At 42.5% G+C, this 20,312-nt stretch overlaps 2 protein-coding genes and 1 long non-coding RNA gene across 3 annotated transcripts; 1 reads left to right on the top strand and 2 right to left on the bottom strand.

The window, feature by feature from the left end:
* The first annotated feature begins 182 nt into the window (after nucleotides 1–182).
* On the top strand, nucleotides 183–18,595 carry LOC110859180 (vang-like protein 2-A). The gene is made up of 11 exons (XM_022108055.2): nucleotides 183–1,406; nucleotides 11,516–11,721; nucleotides 12,884–13,022; nucleotides 14,018–14,488; nucleotides 14,939–15,008; nucleotides 15,125–15,192; nucleotides 15,355–15,387; nucleotides 15,469–15,820; nucleotides 15,905–15,999; nucleotides 16,119–16,232; nucleotides 17,278–18,595. The coding sequence occupies exons 2-11, from the start codon at nucleotides 11,528–11,530 to the stop codon at nucleotides 17,491–17,493; spliced, it is 1,752 nt and encodes a 583-aa protein (XP_021963747.1). The 5' UTR covers nucleotides 183–1,406; nucleotides 11,516–11,527; the 3' UTR covers nucleotides 17,494–18,595.
* LOC110859183 lies at nucleotides 5,737–7,199 on the bottom strand. Its single transcript, XR_002548837.2, has 3 exons — nucleotides 6,471–7,199; nucleotides 6,246–6,384; nucleotides 5,737–6,135 (listed from the first exon to the last, which is right to left on the bottom strand). It is a non-coding gene; the product is annotated as an uncharacterized LOC110859183 (long non-coding RNA).
* LOC110859181 (transmembrane protein 179) lies at nucleotides 18,593–20,266 on the bottom strand. Its single transcript, XM_022108056.2, has 3 exons — nucleotides 19,831–20,266; nucleotides 19,441–19,746; nucleotides 18,593–19,302 (listed from the first exon to the last, which is right to left on the bottom strand). The coding sequence occupies exons 1-3, from the start codon at nucleotides 19,938–19,940 to the stop codon at nucleotides 18,939–18,941; spliced, it is 780 nt and encodes a 259-aa protein (XP_021963748.1). The 5' UTR covers nucleotides 19,941–20,266; the 3' UTR covers nucleotides 18,593–18,938.
* Nucleotides 20,267–20,312: the final 46 nt, after the last annotated feature.

The raw sequence follows: 20,312 nt of genomic DNA, 5'->3' as shown, positions 1-20,312 counted from the left end.
ATATCGTTGCGTTTTGGCACAGGAAGGAAGTTTCCCATCACTGGATCGATGTAATGTAATTTGCTTTCCGTTGAAGATGTAGTGATTCCTTTCCTTGCACATATTTGCCAAGTCTAAACGAATGCCACTCGTCGCGAGTGTATGGGCGAAATGAACGTTGTAGTGAGAATGCCCCCGGGTCCGGGTTTGATTACTCACCAAAAGCTCGCATCACAGACACACCAAGTTCTTGATGATGCTCCCCCATCCAACAATGCAATAAATAAGACGGGATCTTGTGCTGGTTGGAGTGGGGTGGGATATGTATATGCAGTGCTCAGGAGGATATAGTGCTCAGGAGGGTGATGAAGATTTGAAGATGGTGAAGAAGTTGTCGGAGAGTTAGAAGAACCAGTTCATTGTTGAGAGCAGACAAGAAAACTCTAGTGCTTCGCTTGTTACTCGTCTGCATCCTACGATTGCCTCACAACAATCAAACCTTCGCCAAAGAAGACGACTCTGAAGATTTGAATATCTTTCCCTGCATATCCTCCACGGCTGCTCCTACATAAGTACATACGAGCTCCGTGTCTGCAACTAATAAAACTTGCTCAACTGCATCTCGCACAAAGAAAGAAATTTTAACGAGCTGTATTTACTCTTTAAAGAAGAATTATTGTACTCAATGGATCGAATGAGAGAGCGGATAAAAGCGTACATTAAATGCTAGACACATTTAATATAGATAAAGCCTAAATTCTGCACCGGCATGTTGTAAATTATAAGTACAACGATACCACGACGAGTGGGGTTGCCTTGAAATTAGGATTAATTACACAGAGCGAGAGCTACTCTAAATATTTGTGATCTTCATTCGGTTCGGTTGTGTAACAATAATAACGTGGTGTGGACGATGAGTCGGTGGTGTTAATGAGGAAGTCATATCTCTGCAAAATTTCTCATTGTCGTCGTGTGTTAATTTGTGAGCAGCGTCTTAATATGTTTTAAATAAGTCTCATCATAATCATAATAATAACGGAGAATTTCTTTGTTGGTGTTGCTGCTCTTGTTGTTGTTAATACTTTGTGATTGTTGTGCGTGCAGCAGTTCTCCTGTCGATGTCATTTTCCAAAAGTTGTTAATATTCTGCTCCTACTGTTCCAACAAAGAAGAAGAATGACGAGGAGGAACGGGATTCATTATTAATATACCTCAATTTGGTGTCATGAGGCTGACGGAATGCAAATGAGCATCATGATAATTATTTCTATTGCTATTATCAAGCACTTGTTGTGATGTGACGACGATAAGGAGAAGAAGAAGAAGACTACGAACAGATACGACGCGATCGAGTTGCAAACACACACATTTTTCAAGACAAGGGTTGGATTTAAAAAATTGCAGCAATTGGAAGCCCATTTCACACGGTGAGTCGTATGACAAGGTCCACGTTATGGACTCTGACTTTAGCTGTCTATTACATGACCAGAATTGGCAATAAAATTGCAAACTGGCCACGAAATGAGTGTGTAACATGATCCTGTGTGAGTGAGACACGTTCAATCTTCTCCAACCATGTAAATACTTGACCATTGTTGACATATTATGGAGACATTTAGTAGTTTGGATTAGACGGAGAGTGGACATTTGGTGACATTTATTTCTCCTTCTTTTCTCTCTACTACAAAAAGCCTCGAGTGGTGGTGACAGTATTAGGAGAAGTCTTAGGAGAGGGGACACCGTGTGTGTGGTGGACATACACTGACAAGAAATCCGCTTAATTGAATTATCCATTGTTGACCTGCCTGCCTGCTTAGGAACGAAATCCCCATAAATTAAACGCTGCTTATTAAAGAAACTGGCCTGTGTTGCGGTGACATGTGCACGATGGTATTAAGGGATTAATTTGCATGATATCCACACATTTGTTGTACACCGCTCTCATCATCAGCATCAAACCATTACTTTCCGTAATTATCCCATTTCATATGCAACAAACTCTTTTTAACTTACCGATGAGAGATATCTGCAATTATAATTATTTTTATGCTCACAATTTTTGCATGGGAATCAAAAGAACATTTATAGGTAAAAAGGTGGGACGGGTTTGTCGTCGTATTCTAAGAAAATGGTGGGCTCGGTTTTTAACTCAACTGGTTAAATTAAAAGTTTACAACAATCAAGATTAATGGAGGCGTTTGTTGAGAGATTGGCGAATGGATTTGCGGTATTCTGCTGCATATAGTTTTAGCCGGTAGTGCTGATTAATCGTGCGGTATATTATAAGAGGGAGGGAGATGTTCATTAGCAGCCATAAATGCTGCCTCTTATTAATAATGAGACCCCACTTACAGAGGGACTCCACTGTAGGACATTTGCATTTTCCTCGTCTCCCAATTTTCCTTGAGATGGATAGATTGATGATGAGCATGCTGTTATTTCGCCAACGAGCGGTACGTGATCCTGGATTAGATAAACACACATATTGTGGGCATTAGTATTGGGTGGGTGGCAGTTTTTTGCGGGTATCATACCCGTGGGCAGAGAGAGAGTTTACATACGTCGTTCCTCCTGTTGTGAGAACCAAAACGACGTCTTCTTGACGGGATATTCATCTGTACAATAATGCGGATTGGCTAATGATGAGCTTTTCATAAGTTCTCTTATTCATCTCTCTTCCTGCTCTGTCCCGTGGTCGGACTCGACCACGCAATACATATAATGTCCAAATTGTATTGTGACCAAGGGATTAAACTAATCCGACCCAACTAATCCCAAGACTAGCTGACCAAACCAAATCAAGGCAAAAATCTAACCACTTACCGGCTTAACTTTTATATTATCGACTTTTTTCTGTCCCAACACGATGTATGTACAAGTATAAAGTATGCATTTTACTCGTCATTTTCCAGACTCAGTTGTTTGTGGCTGTGGTGCAATTTTGGTGTCATCATCCCCTTACACCACCCATTGTATAACAACCCACAAATTAATGAGAGGCAATATAAATGTATTTAGCTGGGCAGCAGAAATATAAGTGCTTGCATGGCTCTCTTCATGCATTAGTTGTGAGTCGCATATAATATATTATTTATTATTCGACGACTCGTTATTGCCCTCACTTTGAGCCATCGTTTGCTATGATATGGGAACATTCCGCATGCAGAAGACGGTGGATGAGCAGACATAATAAAATGTGAGTCTCATTGTATTCGGGCATGTTGTGGATGCAATGTTGTGGAGAAACATGTTCTTCTTGGAAATAGTGGAGTGGCCACTTTTTTCCTTCCGACAGGTTGATCGCCGTTTGCTTATGGTGGTAAAGACGGTGGTGGTGGTGGTGGTGGTTCGTTGGCGTGGAATGAGATAGTTTCATCATAAAATGGAATATTACCTGCAAGCGGATGTGGCTGCCTTTTAGACCCCTTTTACAGGGCCTCCAGGGGCTCTATGATCCACATTACGGCGACTACACGAGTATTAAGAAATCCCTATCTCTCTCTCTCTGTGGGAACGACGAAGGCGAGAACGCGAACTCGAACATGTCTTCGGCCGTCGGTGGAGAGAAAGGACCGAATTAAGAAAAAGGGCTCACCACAAAAAATACGATGAGGCAACAACCACACGAAAGCATACACACCAACGGACAAAACTCACGAAAAAGGAATCATGATTCAATGCACAATCACAACCAACGCATCCTTCATTTCGAACAACTCAGCCCATTTACGCATGCATATCTATGACTAGTGTTCCTGTCATTCCCTCATTGTCACCATTTCTGTCGTCAAGTTGGTTTTTGAAACAATCCCGAGATTTTGATGCTAATTTTTGCAGAAAGAGAAAAAGTCAATTTGGCTCACGCGTAAAGTACATTTTGCTTATTGGACCTGGAGGAGGACCTTTATTCGCGTTGGTGGTTTACGAGTTTGTACTTGATGGGCATGTACTTTGCCCACCTGCCAAATCCCACAATTCCTCCCATGCTTCTGCTGATCTTTCAAAAAATTATTGACGGTTTCACTTTACTTTACTAGTGGTGGCGGTGGTGGTGGAGGGAGTATAAATTGGTCAGCTCGTTTTATGAGAAAGGCATTTTCTTCGTGTCCTACGTAATATGAGGCTGGAGTTGTAAAAGAGTGTGTTGCGTGAGTGGTTGGCCTGCAATAAAGGCTCATCAGGATCACATTGGAATGTTTGGGTGGTGGAGAAGGGAGCACTTATTTTCTTGCGTAAGTAAACGCTAAACTGTGAACTGATGCTCGTGGTGGAGAACAAAAGGGTCGTCCCTGCTTACTCTGAGCACCCTAAGCAACCATCTAATCTACGGACGAGAAGGTTGTAGCAGACGGAGTTTAAATTGTAATTTTTAAAAGATTAGGCAACAGCAAAAAGCTGGCCCAGATGGTGTTCAAATAGATTCGGATTCAAATCACAACAATGTGAATCAAGACAATGACGTTTGCGTTGCGTTGCGTTACTCACTTTCCGCATCTTTCGACACCATCTCACCAAACACCCAGAGCAGTTTCTCTTACTTCTTATTCTTGATTTTATTATGAAGAAATCTCTGAAAAGATTGAATAGCAGTCGACGACGGTCGGTTAGAGATAAGTCCAAGGTTTGGGGATTATGAGATGATATTAAACTTAACCTTTCGTTGCATCATCATCATCTGAACTCTTCCCAACACCAACACCACAATTTGTTTGTGGATTGGATTGGATGCCTGCATAATGTGACCATCACTGCAGTGCATCGTGCCTACGTCGGAACCGTGGCGTTCCCAGGTGGTGGTGGTGATGATGGATGCTCCTCCGACAAGCGTGACATTCAATCACTCCCAAACTCCGAAATTCGACACGCTTCACAAATTATTCACACACATGTATCTAGCAGAGTTGAAGTGCGGGGAGTAAGTAATCCCGTCGTTTCGGGCGAAATCAAATCTGAGCCATGAAATGAAATTCCTCCCAATTTTCGGAAAACTTTAAAAGTTTTATTGCCGGCCACACAGACGGCGGAACGGGGACCTTTGTGGACCACGACATTAATTGATCCTAATTTAAGAAATCAAAGGGCGCTGCATAGTTTGCTCCTGGTCTTCCTTTGTTGCGCCGGTCGCGGTGGACGACGACCAAATAAGAGCCAATTTACGTACTCTTTATTTATTTGGCCCTCCTCGCCTTCCTTTATTATCTATATGACAAACAAATGTGAATCGTGGTGGGGTTCTAATTGCATTTCTTGAACTCGAGTTCTCATGGAATATAGCATTCACAATATCAAACAGGCACACAGACGCTGTGGATAGATAAGCTTCAAAGAGATTGTATGTATGTGCATGTTGTCTCTCTGTGTGTGGGGTCACAAAAAAGCAATCAAAGATTTCACCGCAGACTTTACGACGAGATAAGAGCAGAATTATTTGCGGTTTCGAATGAGAAACTTCTTGGGACCCTGCTTCTGATACAAAGCAAACAACAAAGGATTGTTATTCTTGTTTGTTGTGATTACCAATATTATTTTGCTGTCTTCTTCCTCAGTCAGACACTCGACTTGCAAATGAAATCAAAGTAAACCTCTGCTAATCACAAGAGTGCTACACACAACGCAAGTGGCCGACAACGCACATATGCCTTGCTGACCGACGCCATTAATTATTACGATATCTCAAAAAATTGTGGAATTAAATGAATTCTGCGGTTTAAAGTAAATTGAATTTTTGCGTCGGATCAAAAAATCCTAGTCTTAAAATTTATTTTCTACAAGGAGATGAAAAAATCAATTAAATTTATTTCCATACTTTTTTTGTGACTTGTAATTTATTCTGTTTTACATGCTGGGAAAACGGGGAATTATTGGTTGAGATTATTGAGAGACTGACTCACGACTCGAGGGATGATGCAAAACCAGTCATCATAATGTAATCATCATCATTCCGTGGGGAACACAGTCCGAGCCTACGTACGATCTGTTCGAGAGAAAGTTGATGATGATAGGTATTTGGGAAATGGACAGTTGAAGCTCGTAAAAAGTAATGGTGCGCTGGTGGGAGGAGTTGGGCTTGTTATAGTTGTTATCGTAATTCCATTCAAAAAGCTCCCATCAGCTCCGTCCATGAAGCAGCAGCTCAGCAGAAAATCGGACGCATATCTAGGATGAGTAGTGTACATATGTAAATATCAGTAAATAAATACATACGCAGTGTCGAAAAGAGAAACAGCCACGCAAAAATAAAAAAAAGACATTTCAAAAAATCGGACCGTGAATAGCGTGCAAGGAGCCTTGTTTGTTTTGTGTGCTTTGTTGTATACTTTGAAGACTGATGAAAATAAGAAATACGGTTCTTCTATCCGCTAGCTAAAATGCCAAGTAAGGAGGAGTGGTGCTGAGGAGGAACTGCTATTATTTGGTTAATAAATTTAATTCCCACCATCACCGTGTCATTACGACTAACAAAGTATTATTCATAAGTGGTCACTACTTACTTGGACAAGCACTTTGGTCCATCGGCAGCTCTTCAAACACTGTTGTTTCGTAAAGTATGAAATAATGTGGGGGTGCTGTTTTGAATTCGGCAACACTCGGCTCATGATTTCTTATTATGCTCTCTTTCCGACCTGCGGAGTCACAACGACGGCGACGACGAGCGTGTTGTGTTGCATGTAGAAATGTTTAATGTACAACTCAATTTGGATAATTAATATTTAGGAAGGAGTACAAAGAGAGAGAGGTGAATGCTGCTCATAGCGTTGAATTATTGGTGGTGTTGTGCGATGGGAATTGGCAATTATGTATTTTATTTTCATTCAAAATGACTCTATTCAAAACTCGAGTTGAGCTCATGCAGTCTCATGGACGAGGGTGATGAGATGAAAAATACATGCTTCTTGTGCATCCGAAGGAGGAATAATGGCCAGTGAGCTTTTCTTTAGTGCTGTTTGTTTCCGGTTCTGTGAACAAGTCAGGATGAGATGAAATGGTTGCTTTTTTGGTGCTCATCTTCGAATTAATTTGCTCCTCTCTGAATAGTTACATGAGCTCTCTCTCTCTCTTTTTCTTTCACGGGGACAAAGGAATCACGGTTGTGCGCTCTTTGGTTTGGGGAGGGGGAGGGCAGGGGATGACTAATTGCTGGTTGGTTGGGTGGGGCAGTGGCGCGTGGAGGGGAGGATGGCGATCAGGCATAATTGCAGCCAAGGCAAACCTGCGCCAGGTGTCAACCGACTGATTGATTGGATTGGATCTGCATCAATGATCAATTAGCCATAATCACTTCATGCCGTTCCATACTTATTTGTAGCTCGAGAATCAAATGAGCATTATTAGCATCAAACACATATGAGTGTCACCTCTTTTCCATCGCCAATAATACCACCATTCACATGTGGCACCATTCTTTATGTGTAAAGTCATGAACATGTCGTTGTGCTGGTAAAATGCTCCTTTGATTTCATAACATGTTTAATTTTCACTCACTCGCACAACAGAGAACCGCAAGTTGTTCTATTAGCAAATGAGAAAGATGGAATGTGAGAGATTATTCTGAATCGAGATTTGGTGTGAGTGAGCAATGATGAGATGGGTTTGAATAAAAAAGAGACAAGTGTTAGCTTTTTGGCGAGTGGTGGGTAGGAAGAAACGAGGATTGAAAAATCTCCTGGCACCACTGTATTCCTCTTCTGCTGTGAATTTCTGCTGCGAATGATGATGAGATGGCTGTAAAATTGTGAATGTGGAGTGAAGTTGCACTTTCCCATTGTGAAGCTCTCCTGGTTTTTGGCTTCCTCACAAAGGCAAACATCTCCATTAGCACTTTCAATCAAACACTATTTTCGTCCCCACCACCACCACCGCAAGAGAGAGACCAAGACGCCGGAAAGAGGGCGATGACTCGAACAGACAGAGAGAGACAGAGATGTACACATTCTGCAAGTTTTACATATTTCAGTTTGATTTTCTTCCTCAAACACAATTTGTTGGAGGAAATGCATGCGAATAGAGCAGAAATAATAAATAAGTTGACAATCGCTCCCGATCGTGTGGCACCTGGAATGGATGCGCTGAAATATCAATGTCCAGTGTGTGGATGACTATGGTACAAAAATGGCTGGTGGGTGTTTGGACCAAGTTTTGTAAAATTGCGTGGAAAGATTTTACGATTTAGAGTCCAATCCTTTTCTGTGCTGCTCCCGGTTTTCTGGTGGTTATCCAATTAGGGGTGACATTTATTGGCTCTTTTTCTCTTATCCGTCCCACCACGACTCCTCTCGCCAGCAGAGTTATGATGAATCCCACCAAATTGATTGGCCTCACTATATGCGAACATTTAACTAACTCCACAATTGCTTGCATCAAATTCCCAATCAAATTATTCAACTCTTCAAGTGCATATTCAGTCACTGCTACGAACAAATCGACCAGAGCAGCAGACCGCAAACATTTTTGTTCCTTATTCTTTATAGCGTGATCATTCTGATATCTTCTGATGAGAGCATCAGCACATTAGCAGCACTGTTGTTGGTTGCTGCCTGCCTGATGGGGTTAGTGCACGAGAAGAAATTTGATTAAAAATGAGAAAAAGCCATTCTTTCCCACAAACCGAACCATAAGAATCCAAACCAATAACTGTACGGCGTAATAGCGCCACTAAACAACACACCTTGCCACTTAGGACTGCAAATAATAAAATTCAAGAATGGCAGAGAGATGACGACGACATTCCTCCAATTCCATGTTATCCATATTTATTATACTTGCATGCAATATATATATATGCAAATGGTGGGAAGAAAGATTAAAAGTAGCCGAGTCGAGAGAGCGGAATTGTGGCAGCATAAAAGCACATACAAGGATTTGATGTTCCGATGATCTTGATGAGAGTAAATCCCATAAGCACCTGATCAAGCACCCAATCCATAGTCGCCAAGTTGAGATTTCGTACAATGATGTCGAAGGAGTTCTTGTAACCACTTCATAAGTCACTTCTCCTGCATAGCTCGTCGTATGTACATATACACAAACTTATTGTGCCTCCTCGTCTCAAGTCGCAACTTTTCCTTTGATGGCACTTGTATGTGCATATATTTATTTACTTGCTCCTCCGTATTTGCTTTTACCAACTTGTTCCTCGCTGACTTGTTGATTTGTCAGAGTGATAAAGAAAAAGATTAAAAACACATTTTTTACATGGCTGCTGTTGCTGCGTGATGGGTGTCAAGTTTCTGTGGCTTGTTGTCCCCGGGGGTATCGGGTAGTTGTTCTTCTTGTCGTTGTCATCTAATCCCAAATTACGCTGGATTACGTTGTCACCCTGTCGTTATATTCTGGTTGGGAGCATCTCATTTCACATAATAACGTGTTCATGTTCATTTGCCAGTGACAAGACTATCCACTCTTGGGAAAACAATACCGTGTCTCACCACTCCCCCAATCTTGTTGCCCGTTAGCTTGCAAATTTCACTGCAACTGGAACAGGCTTAACGTTGTGCTTAACCCTTGTTGATGGGAAAACATAATATGAATGAAATCAAGCGGAAAGTGATGTGTGCATAATTTCAAGAGCAAAAGAAATCAAGGAGAGAGAGAGAAGCGGAGCAATTGTAATCTGATTTCAGAACGGATTGGGTTTTGTGGTGAGAATTGGATGGAAATTTAATACAGGAATTTTTTAGACGGAATATCTGGCTTTATTACACATCATTTTACGGATGAGAATGATGATGATGCCCGCATAATGATGTAAATATGGATGGATTTGCATGGATTGGTTGTACATCAAGTGCTGCACAGAGTATGTACATTCCCCTCTGGGGACAGCTCTCTCCTCTCTCTGATTTATTGCATTTTCCCACAAAAAGTGCGGTTTTGAAGTTGACCCTCTAATTTAATCAGTTGATTATCCACACCCCCACCACCACCACCACCAGCAGCAGCAGCGTGAATGCAGAACATAGATGGAGGCTGAGTGTGCGAATGAAGTGGAACATAGCTTCTAATCTAATCCGCTGAGGAGCTAATGAGAAGGGGATGTTTGTCTTTTTTTCAGGTAAAAAGAAGTCCGTTCGTCCTCGTCCCATTACCTGCTACATTAATTTACGCCATAAAAGCTGCTCCCGTGTCCTCTGCTCTTAACTCTGCAGTTGAGGCGACTTGGTTGGTGGTTTGGTTTGGTTGAAACAAAGGAGAGCATTGCGTATTAGAGGAGGAGGAGCATTTAAATCCAATCCACTTTTGCTGAGGCTTCTTCACCGACGACCTAACCGACGCTTCATCATCCTTTGGCTGCGCTGGGAAAGTTTTTGTGTCCACACCATCACAGCTCCGACTGATATTTAGCTCTGACTATTCAGGTCTGAGTTGTTGGTCGTCCAGCCAGTGACCTCTCACTCATCTCAGAGTCGTACATAAACTGCAATACACACGAAATGAAAATGTGTGTGAGCAAAAACCTGTTCCTTCTTTCTCTCCTCGAGTCGACCATCAGTTTACTCAAAATTTCACAGTTTGAGTAACCACTACATCATGTTATTAGAAGAGCGTCCTTTCAGTCCCGCTGCTTTTGCCGAGGCGCATCAAATGTTTGATGGATGGGCAGCCAAATGCCAAAGCCAGAGGTACAAATGTGGGGAGTATTGTTCAGCGAAATTTTGTCGGACTGACCTCATCATCATAATCATCATCTTCCTCTTCTTGGTCGTCTTCTTGGTCGTCGGAATGACATATTGACTGCCCTTCGGGGCTCAAGTTCTGAAAGAGTTATCACGACCATTCATTCCCTGGCTCGTGGATCTTGTTTCCATCATCACGCTGCGTTCCGTCCATCCCTTGAGGGGACATTCGATACGATACGCTTGGTGTTGATTATTTCGACAAATTTTCCGTAACCCGATATCATTTTCTACACCCACATACATATACTTATGAGCTAGAGTTGTGGTGGCCGTAATGTGACGCCATGACGGTGGGGACATGCATAGTTGCATATGGATCACATCACACATGCCAAGCTGGAAGAAAAACCTTCCGAAAAACGGGTGGTTTGGTGTCATTGTTGCTGATAAGCATTTAAAGACTTACTAATGGGAGTCGACTTGTTCAGCAGTACATGCATATGCGAGTGAGAGTTTGCTTAATGGGCGAGAGCGGTGTCATTGTGGAGACAACTCGTTTTCCAGAAAGCAAACTCGTAAAAATGTCCTCGCTACCGTCCACCCGCTGAATATGTACAAGTATGTGCATACGTATGTACATATGGTCTTGAGGCAGTTGTAAGTGTAATAGTTGGTCAAGTTAGTGCTCTCGGTAGTAAGCCGTCGTTGGCTGCAGCTATTCAGAGATCTTTCCGAGAGATAGCAATAAATCAACGACATTTAACCATCTCCATCCATCCGTCCGTATACGCATGCAGAGTGCAGTAAACTAGTTGTACACATATCTCTCTCGAAGCAATGCACTGTCATTCGTGTGTTTGATAATGCTGACGATGTATTGATTGTTGTTGTGTGAATTGACTTGACTTGTGTATTTGCAGGTGGGGTGGCCCATGCACACTGCCACCAACGCGGCCACCACCAACAACATGGACACCGAGTCCTTGAAGAGCGGCTTCTCCGAACTGAGCTCCCGGTCCCGCGGGGGGAGACTCACCCTCAACCCCAACGGCAGCGTCGTCTCCCTCCCCGGAAATCGACCCCATCACCTCAGACCCCAACACCACAGGTCACACAACAACCACAGGTGAGCACGTAGTCTACAACAATGTATCTACATCTCTCGTCGTGGACCATTTTTTGCCGTCCTGCTACTTGTCTGACCACGAACAATGAGATTCCTTCCACCACCATCGTCATCTTTATCATTATTTCTTTTACATTATTTACATATGTACGTATACTGTACTATTATAGCAGGTTCAAATTAAACAGTGCCATATGGCCGATAGAATGCCACTGTCTCTTCGTGTATGAATGCATGCAAGAATTTCCCATGACTCTGGAGAAATATTGATATAATGCTCCAAGAAAGAATAAATGTGGTGGTGCATATTTTTGAGATTGGGCAGCACAGTCCTCGACATGGTCGCCTCCTATTCTTTTATTTTTACTCCCTCCGTTTATCTCGGTGACCTCAAGTGCAGGTGGAAAATTGTCTGGTGGGAAGGAAAATATTCTGATTCCTTCTCCTCTCCAAGCCCTTCTTCAGTGCGTGTGAGCATGTCTCGTAGATGAAAGCAAATGTGTCACGTTGACGAGACAAGAAAGAAGACGAAGAGTAATAATTCATCATCTTTGTCTTGAGACACATTCTTGTCTTGTTCTTGGGCTGAAAGTATTTTGCGTTTCGTGTCTTTTGCTAATTGCAATAGTGCATGATATGAAAAAGAGTACGACAAACTGTGTGCATGTGAGTTTTTTGATGCTCGATCCAATTTAATTTTGTCATCTCTCTCTCTGCGACACTGAACTTGACTGCTGATGATGGAGTTTTGTAGTATCTCTCCCTTTCTGCAGCGTCTTTGTGGCTTGGCAGTGATGGAGTGGTGCAAAAACGTCTCATTCAGTCTCATCAACATTTGTCTCCGAGAATTGCAGGTAGGCAGGTGGACGTCTGCATGTAAAGATGCAGACTGCGAGATGTGACAGGGACGGAAATTACAAAGTTTTAGCAAGTCTACACAAGTAGCAATATTAAGAGGACAACAACATTAAAGTGCTGCGATTTGGCTGCGTGTGGTATGTACTGAAATAAGCTCGAGATGATGATGATGATGATGACGATTGTAGGTGATGATGGCGTGGTGGCAATAATACTTAATTATGGTGACAGTCGTTCTCTCTCTCAATCTCTCCTGCTTACAGTGAACGTTACAATCTAAATGTATTTATATGATATTTTGCAGTCGATCTGGTCGGAACTCTCGGAGGGAGGAGCCGCTACTGGAAACACCAGAAAGCTGTCATGGTTCGGACGGTCTGATGGACTCACCAGAAGCCAACCGTCCCCCGCACGAGGTCATCGAGGTTCAAATCCTACCCCAGGTAACAGCACGTATTTATAGTTGAAGATCATGGTTTTAGCCCTCGCTTGAAGGCTACAGATACCAGTTTCTTGAGTTTTTAGCATACGCACAGGAATAATTTACTCGGTGCATTGTCGTCAGTTTACGCATACAACCAGGAGCCTATATTTTTCTATTGTTGTGGTCGTAATAGTGCTGGTGGAGGTGGTGTTTCGTGTCAAGTGCCGGGTCGGTCGGCAGTTCTCTGTGGGCTCTCTTAATTTGAGGGCATGCTAGGTGAACCACTTTTTACGCATCCACTGCTCCCACTAAACTCTTGCTATTATATTCTGCCAATTACGACGTGAAGGGATCATCGGTTGATCATTACGTCGAAATGTTATTTGCACCCCCGCAATTTATCCCATTTCTCAGATTCTCAACTCTGCATTGCATTGCATGACGGCAGCGAGATTACATGTCCAGTAATATCAAGTAGTCAATAGCAAAGAAGCAAGCGCCATGCTACTAAAAACGACCACTAGTTCCAATGTTTGAGCTGTCACTCATCTCATCACGCCACGCCATGCCGACATGCCCAGCAATTGACAGCTCTTTCCGAAAAGTTGTTGCTGACATGACACGACAGGGCTGGCCATGGGCAGTGCCACATTATAACCAATCTCGGCAGAATCTCGGCAGCAACGAAACTGGCAAATTGGCTCAGTTTACTTTTTGCCAATTATGATTATTAGTTTAGTTCTGCTATTTCACGTTATTTATTGTTTGCGTGTCATAAAGACGATCCCGTCCACAGATTAGAATTAGAACAGTGACATGAACTGTTGGGTACATTCGACTGTCTACATGTGCACTTGGACACATATTGTGTGTATCCAGATAGATAGATAGGTGCCAAGAGGATGACTTCATTATTATTAATTTTGTATATATTTCGATTGGCAGCGCATTTTTGTAACAAAGTTATATGAATTGATTTCATGGCATGGGTTTAACTGGTTGAATGTGTTTCAGGAGGACGAATGGAGAGACACTGCTACGGCTGTGACCGGAAACACCTCGGATCGGTCCAACTCCCCCGTGGGCAATGGGGGCAACCACTCCTCCGTCAAGTGGGCCACCATAGTCACGGACGACAACTCTGGCAACGATGACCTTTCCTGGTGTCAGCGATATTTGGGGAGCGTGATGGGGGCTGGAGTGGTCGTGATGGCAGTGGCCTCACCCATCCTCATGGTCGTAGGTCACAGGATCGGCTGGCCCCCGGCGTCCTCCTCCAGGGGAACAGCTCTAAGTCGGGAATGTGGACCCGAGTGCCACGCCCTCCTCCTCACGCTCGCCGTCAAACTCATCGCCCTCTTTGGCGCAGTCTGGGCGATATTCTGGAAGGGTTCCCCTGCAACAATGCCACGAATCTTCTTCTTCCGCGCCATCGCCCTCCTCCTCGCCTTCCTCGCCGCCTTCTCATTCTGGCTCTTCTACTGGGTGAGCACTATGCGAAATGGTTGATGATGAGGTCATATTTGCACTGCGAAATCCAATAATTCTTACTGTACGGTGCTCCCCAACTGTCTCTCAGCTTCGAAAACTCTTGTTTTTGTCATTTATTTTCTCGAGTATCTGTTTAATGCCCCAGGATTTTTTGACGTGAAGCTGTCATACACATAAGAAAATATTAACCAGGAAAAAATGTTGCTGTATGAAAGAATCATGACGGAAAACTGTGCTTCTTGTGTGACTTGAATTTAAACCCAAGTTTATGACGTATAATTATCCTCCATTAAACAGAAGAAAAGTTTTCCACAATTAAACTTTTATGACTTAATATCTACCTCCACATAACTCGACACTTTTTGCCTATCTAATTCAACTGCTTGTCATGCACATATTTCTATATTGTCAATGACGCCCCGTTTTTTGTGCACCATTCAACAGGTGAGGGCTGAGGAAGAAGGTGACCTTTCGATCGTGGGTGCAACTGCCTTTGCTGGAGGTTTAGCCGATGGTACGATGCATGTCACTTTTATTTTATTACAAATAATTCTATCGTCACTAAATATCCCGACAAATAAAGAAAATCCTTCAGCAATTATCAGTTACATGACTTTACACGTTTTTTAGCCCTCCTTGCCATTCACTACCTCGGCGTTTTGCTCACAGAAGTTCGTCACCTGTCACCACAGTTCCAGGTAAATCAGTCTGACCAATTATTGTGCACAAAATAATTCGACGTGAATTTTATGTTTGCCAAACTACACCGGCACATTTATTCATCCAAATATGTTTACATAATGATACGTACATAAATGGACTGTATGTACGGTATAAAAGAATGTTGCAATTTCTTCCAGATCACCGTGCTTCGATCTCCCGACGGGGTGTCGGTAAGTCCACTTGCATTTTTAGCAATAGCTTATCGTCGATGCCTCGCACACATTAGACATTGAGGCTTTTACTCCTTTCAGGCGTCCTGGGTGGTCGGGAGTCTGAGCATACAGCGTGCAGCGGTGTGGGTACTGCAACGCTACTACGCCGAGTTTCCAGCTTACAACCCCCACCTGGAGAGATTGCCCCTGCTGCGGAAGCGCCATCCCTCATCCGCCATCTCCTCCGCCCCCTCCTTCAAGTTCTACGACTTTGACTCCTCCACATTTGCACCCACGTCAGGAAGTCGCCTCTCGCGCCGAGCCGCCTCCCACAATGAGCGCTTCTACGAGGAGCACGAGTACGACCGGAGAGTGAGGAAGAGGAGGGCGAGGCTCGTCGCTGCCACGGAGGAGGCCTTCACCCACATTCGGAGGTTGCAGGACGAACAAGGTATCCCGACACGAGCACTGCTTTACACACTTACATAAATACACATGGGAATAGCATTGGTATTACAATTTGCATCATGTTAAGGTCCAGCCGTCCCTTTGGATGCGGGAGAAGCAGCTGCAGCGGTGTTTCCATCCCTGGCACGCCCACTGCAGAAATACCTCCGCGTGACACGGCAGGTATGTGTAAATAGGTCGGCCTAGAACCTCGTGCAGTCATGAGTGCACGCATTCCAGCCGATGCCATAGTTCATCACCACAAAATGTTCCAATTTAGTTGACCTCTTGTTTTTTTGCAGCAACCTTGGCACACGGCGGACTCTGTCCTCACCCACCTGGCCACCTGTCTTCGGCTGGGGCTTGCTCCGAGATCATTTCTTGACCGATACTTATCCTACCAACCCGTCCTTCAGGTACAGACAGACTCGTATTCGATATTCCGTGGGTCGTGGGAAAGTAATTACAGCAAAAGAGCCTAAAAAATACAACTCCAGAGAAAATCCATCAATAACTTTAGTTTCAGTCAATCTTATATTCAATCAAGTTTCCCCACTTTTTCCCCCACATACGATGACGATGATGCCAATAATTGGTTTGGTTTTGGTGCGGAATGAGCAATTAGCACCCCAGATCGTGGCTTGTTCATCTATTAACGCCAACTCTGTTCCGTCAAAGATTTTAAGTGTGCCAATCAGAGGATCGTATACATACGTATTCACTGAATCCGTCCAAAAAGCCGGCCGGTCGATTTGCAAGCTCGTTGTTTAAGCCTTTTAAACTATTAATACAAGGACACCATTTCTTCTGAGGGCTGAGCTGGGCTGACTGACAGGGATTAGCACTCACCTCATCATGAAATGAAATTCCAATCCATCCTTATCACATTTATAAATCGATTAATTGCTAATTGTTTGAAAGAAATTCTGATTAAAGATTTATTTATTTTGCTGCAATACTTCATTCCAATGTCCACTCGGTCCAGATGGATAACTTTTTAGTGGTGGTTTAATTGTCAGATCAAGTTTTGGTCAAGAGTTATGGCCCAACGACTTTTACATGCATTGTGATGAGACTGGTACAGGGCACTCGTGGTTGTGGTAGCAGCATCGCGTCTCCTTCTTTCTAAATACTACATATATCTCGATCTGCTCTTTCATGTCCTCTGTACTATTCATGCGAAAGTGAAGCAATTAATCATATCACACTCACACCAGGGAATATAATGACCACACCACGACACCATTTATTTACCGGCCAACCCGCTCATGGAGCATGATATAAATCAATTATTGAAGAAGCAAACACAATACAATCATAAATCTGGTTTTCTTAATTGCGCCCTTTTGCCCCTCTCTAATCCATCCCAATTTGCGGCCCATTAGAGGAAAATAAAAACTACCATTACCTCGTATGTACGTGATAGATTTCTATATTTTACTCAATCCGTTGTGTGAACAGGGTTCTCGGGAAGGGAGCGTCTCGTCCTGGGCGTTGGTGAGCGACCACTCGGTTTCCAGATCCTTGGGAAGGGACAGCCAATTTCTGCTAAAGTCGGGCGATGTGAGCCTCCTCGTCTCCGCCACCCCACTCCCACATTTCAACCTCATGGAGCAAGTGGTCGACCCAAAGAGCAACAAGTTCACCCTGCGATTATCTTCAGAAACCTCTGTCTGAGTGACTCCTCAGGGACCAGGATAGCAGTGGATGCACACCGTATACTGCCCACTGAACCATGAACACAAAACAATACAAAAGGAACAAATACTTATGATAATTACTATACGACACGCTAATTATTTAGCTGCTGGTGATGCTATTAATACTTATTCATTCATCATTATGTTAACTAGTTTCTTTAAATATACCTAAGCATGAATGCTATACGCAGCGAATGGACACACACTACGTATTTATATATGTATACAAACTGCTATTGCATGTTTCAATGTTTCCTGGTTATAGACCAAGGTGGAATTGTCATCATGATATTCTGGTATAAAAAAAGTATTAATTTATAAATGTATGCGATGATGATGTTTAAATTATGCCAACAAAACCACCCTATTTTTTATACACTTCACTATAATATATGCAGTTGGTTCAACTATAATTTATTTACTCATATTGCTACTTGATATTGCTACTGTTATGCATAGTATACATATTTATTTTACGTATTATGTAATGTGTGCCACTCAGTCAAGATATTTGTGGCTGATTAGTCAAAAAATAGGCATATTGATTATAACTATTGATTATAACCGATAATTTTAAAAATATTTTAGGAAAATGAAAGCAATCGTATCATGGAAAGCAAAATATAGAAACCCACGCCAAAGTGTGTTCTTGATAAATCCCATATCATCACCACATCACTTTTCTCCTCTCTACTTTTACATACTGTCGACATATCCTCATGAACTTGACTATAATTATCGTTATGAATATCACCAAAATAATTCATGTACGGCTTTTATGACGTTGTGAACTTGATGTGCATGCCTGTCTGATTTTAATAACTCAACAAAAATCAGTACGTATTCTTCAAATTTGAAATGACAAAACGTGCACTATTTGTTATTTATGTGCCGCATTACGGAAATATCTTTTACCAGAAATGAATATATGCATATATATCGTGCCTAAAAAACTGTCTGCCTATTTATTGCTATGTATGTCGCTGATAAAGATTGTCTTACAACCTGTTTTGTTTTTGTGCTCAAAACTTCTTGTAAAACTTGGAAATTAAAAACGCTACAACTTTGAACAAAAATTACTTCATTGTATGATTTATTTTTGCGCATCGCGGTGCCTCATTGTCATTGTAAGCAACTGACATCATCCTGATTTTATTTTTTATTAACCGTAGTTGTGATTCGTCGTTAAAATGACAACGATTATTGATACTGATAGACATAACAAGTTAATTTTAACGGGTAATATAGAAGACATGGCTATTTATATATAAGCACTTATGTAAGAAAATACACTCCATCCCCAAAAGTACAAGAAATTGTCAACAAGTGTTTCGTTTTGAGAGCATTATTCTTATTCTTAACACTAATCTCTGTCTTCGATTGTTATAAACTCACTTTACACTTTACCATACTACCAAATAACTAAATGCTATGAATAGCGGGGTCATTTCCTCCTCTTTTACCAGCAGCTCCAGCATTTTTGTTGGCATCACCTCCACCCCCTCTGCCATTTGAAGCTGGGCCTGCGGACGACGAGGAGGAGGAGGGACCGCCCCCTACGGAGCACGCATTTTTGATCAGCCTTTCTCTTGCGATGGCCATGCTCACCCGCATGTTCTCCTCCTGATGATAACGCCACAACTTCAGAGTGGCAAATACGAGCAGACCCACAGACGTCGCCCAAGAGGCCCACGCTCCAAATTGTGCCACTCCCATCTGGATGTAGAAAGATGACGTGTCAATCCCATCCTTCTTGTCAATATCGTTGTCCTGCGCATCTCCACACCTAACAAACCAACCAAAGTCAAAAGCAAATTGAATTAGAGTCGTCTTTAAATGTATACCATGCATAGCATAACCAATTAAAACCAACAACAGCTTATCATGAGCTGCTCATGGAATTATGTACAATCGAGTTTCTCACGTTTCGAATCTTTTCGTAATGGATTTACACCAAAAGTCGAATCCGAGCGTGATCATGAGTGCGGCAATGATGGTTAGACAGGCGAGGAGGGCGGACGCGACGACATCAATGAATGCAGACACGAAGGACGAATCTTGTCCCCGGTAGAGGAGGAGGCTGAGTCGATACACTTGGACGGCTGAGACGACAAAGAGGAAAACGCCAACGAAAATGGTGTAGTTACAAAATCCCTGAGACGCCCAGTCCACCTTGAACTGACCATCCGTCTCTTGCCATTCTCCGACCGAGAAGAGGAGACAATAACCTCTGTATCCAACAAGGTGACAGTTAAATAAAATCGTTATATGATATATGATCGTTCTTAAAACAATTGCTTGGGTGAATAAATACCGGAAGTCGTCTTCGTGGATGGACATAGGGATGGTGATACAGAGGGAGAGGATAAGAGTCACAATATGACCCGTCAACTGACTCAAGAGGAGGATGTTGGACAGCCCCATCGTCCCTTTTTTGTGCAATGTAAGTTTTATTAATTTCCAAATCCAGCAGAGTCAAAAGTCGTTTCCCTAATTAATTGTCACTCATTGCTATAATCTAACACCTCACAGTCTCACACACCACATGTTCAACTTTGCCCAATGTATTACTTTCCAGTAGTACTAAAAACTTCAACAATAATAATTCAGACAGATTCACATAATTATAGAGAGGTGGTTATTTGTGTACTTTTGTAGTATTATTATATCTCCGCAAAATAGTTATTTACAAGTTGATCTAAACATTGCAAAATGAGTTGTTTCAATGAGTCATGGGAGTCAAGTCAGCTGAGGAGATTCGTGAGATTCTAATGTCATCCTGCTGAATCAAGTTGT

Source organism: Folsomia candida, unplaced genomic scaffold, assembly GCF_002217175.1.
Source record: "Folsomia candida strain VU population unplaced genomic scaffold, ASM221717v1 Fcan01_Sc025, whole genome shotgun sequence".
NCBI classification, from domain to species: Eukaryota; Metazoa; Arthropoda; class Collembola; order Entomobryomorpha; family Isotomidae; genus Folsomia; species Folsomia candida.
The sequence above is the reverse complement of the archived record's forward strand: the minus strand, read 5'-3'. Positions and strand labels throughout refer to the sequence as shown.

Excerpts from the sequence above, each read along its gene's own strand:
- LOC110859180 (XM_022108055.2), top strand. The coding sequence starts at position 11,528 with ATGCACACTGCCACCAACGCGGCCACCACCAACAACATGGACACCGAG. Across the intron at positions 15,009-15,124 it reads TGCTGGAGGTTTAGCCGATG|CCCTCCTTGCCATTCACTAC; the intron begins GTACGATGCATG and ends CACGTTTTTTAG. Across the intron at positions 15,388-15,468 it reads GATCTCCCGACGGGGTGTCG|GCGTCCTGGGTGGTCGGGAG; the intron begins GTAAGTCCACTT and ends TACTCCTTTCAG.
- LOC110859181 (XM_022108056.2), bottom strand. The coding sequence starts at position 19,940 with ATGGGGCTGTCCAACATCCTCCTCTTGAGTCAGTTGACGGGTCATATT. Across the intron at positions 19,747-19,830 it reads ATCCACGAAGACGACTTCCG|AGGTTATTGTCTCCTCTTCT; the intron begins GTATTTATTCAC and ends TGTTGGATACAG. Across the intron at positions 19,303-19,440 it reads ATTACGAAAAGATTCGAAAC|GTGTGGAGATGCGCAGGACA; the intron begins GTGAGAAACTCG and ends TTGGTTTGTTAG.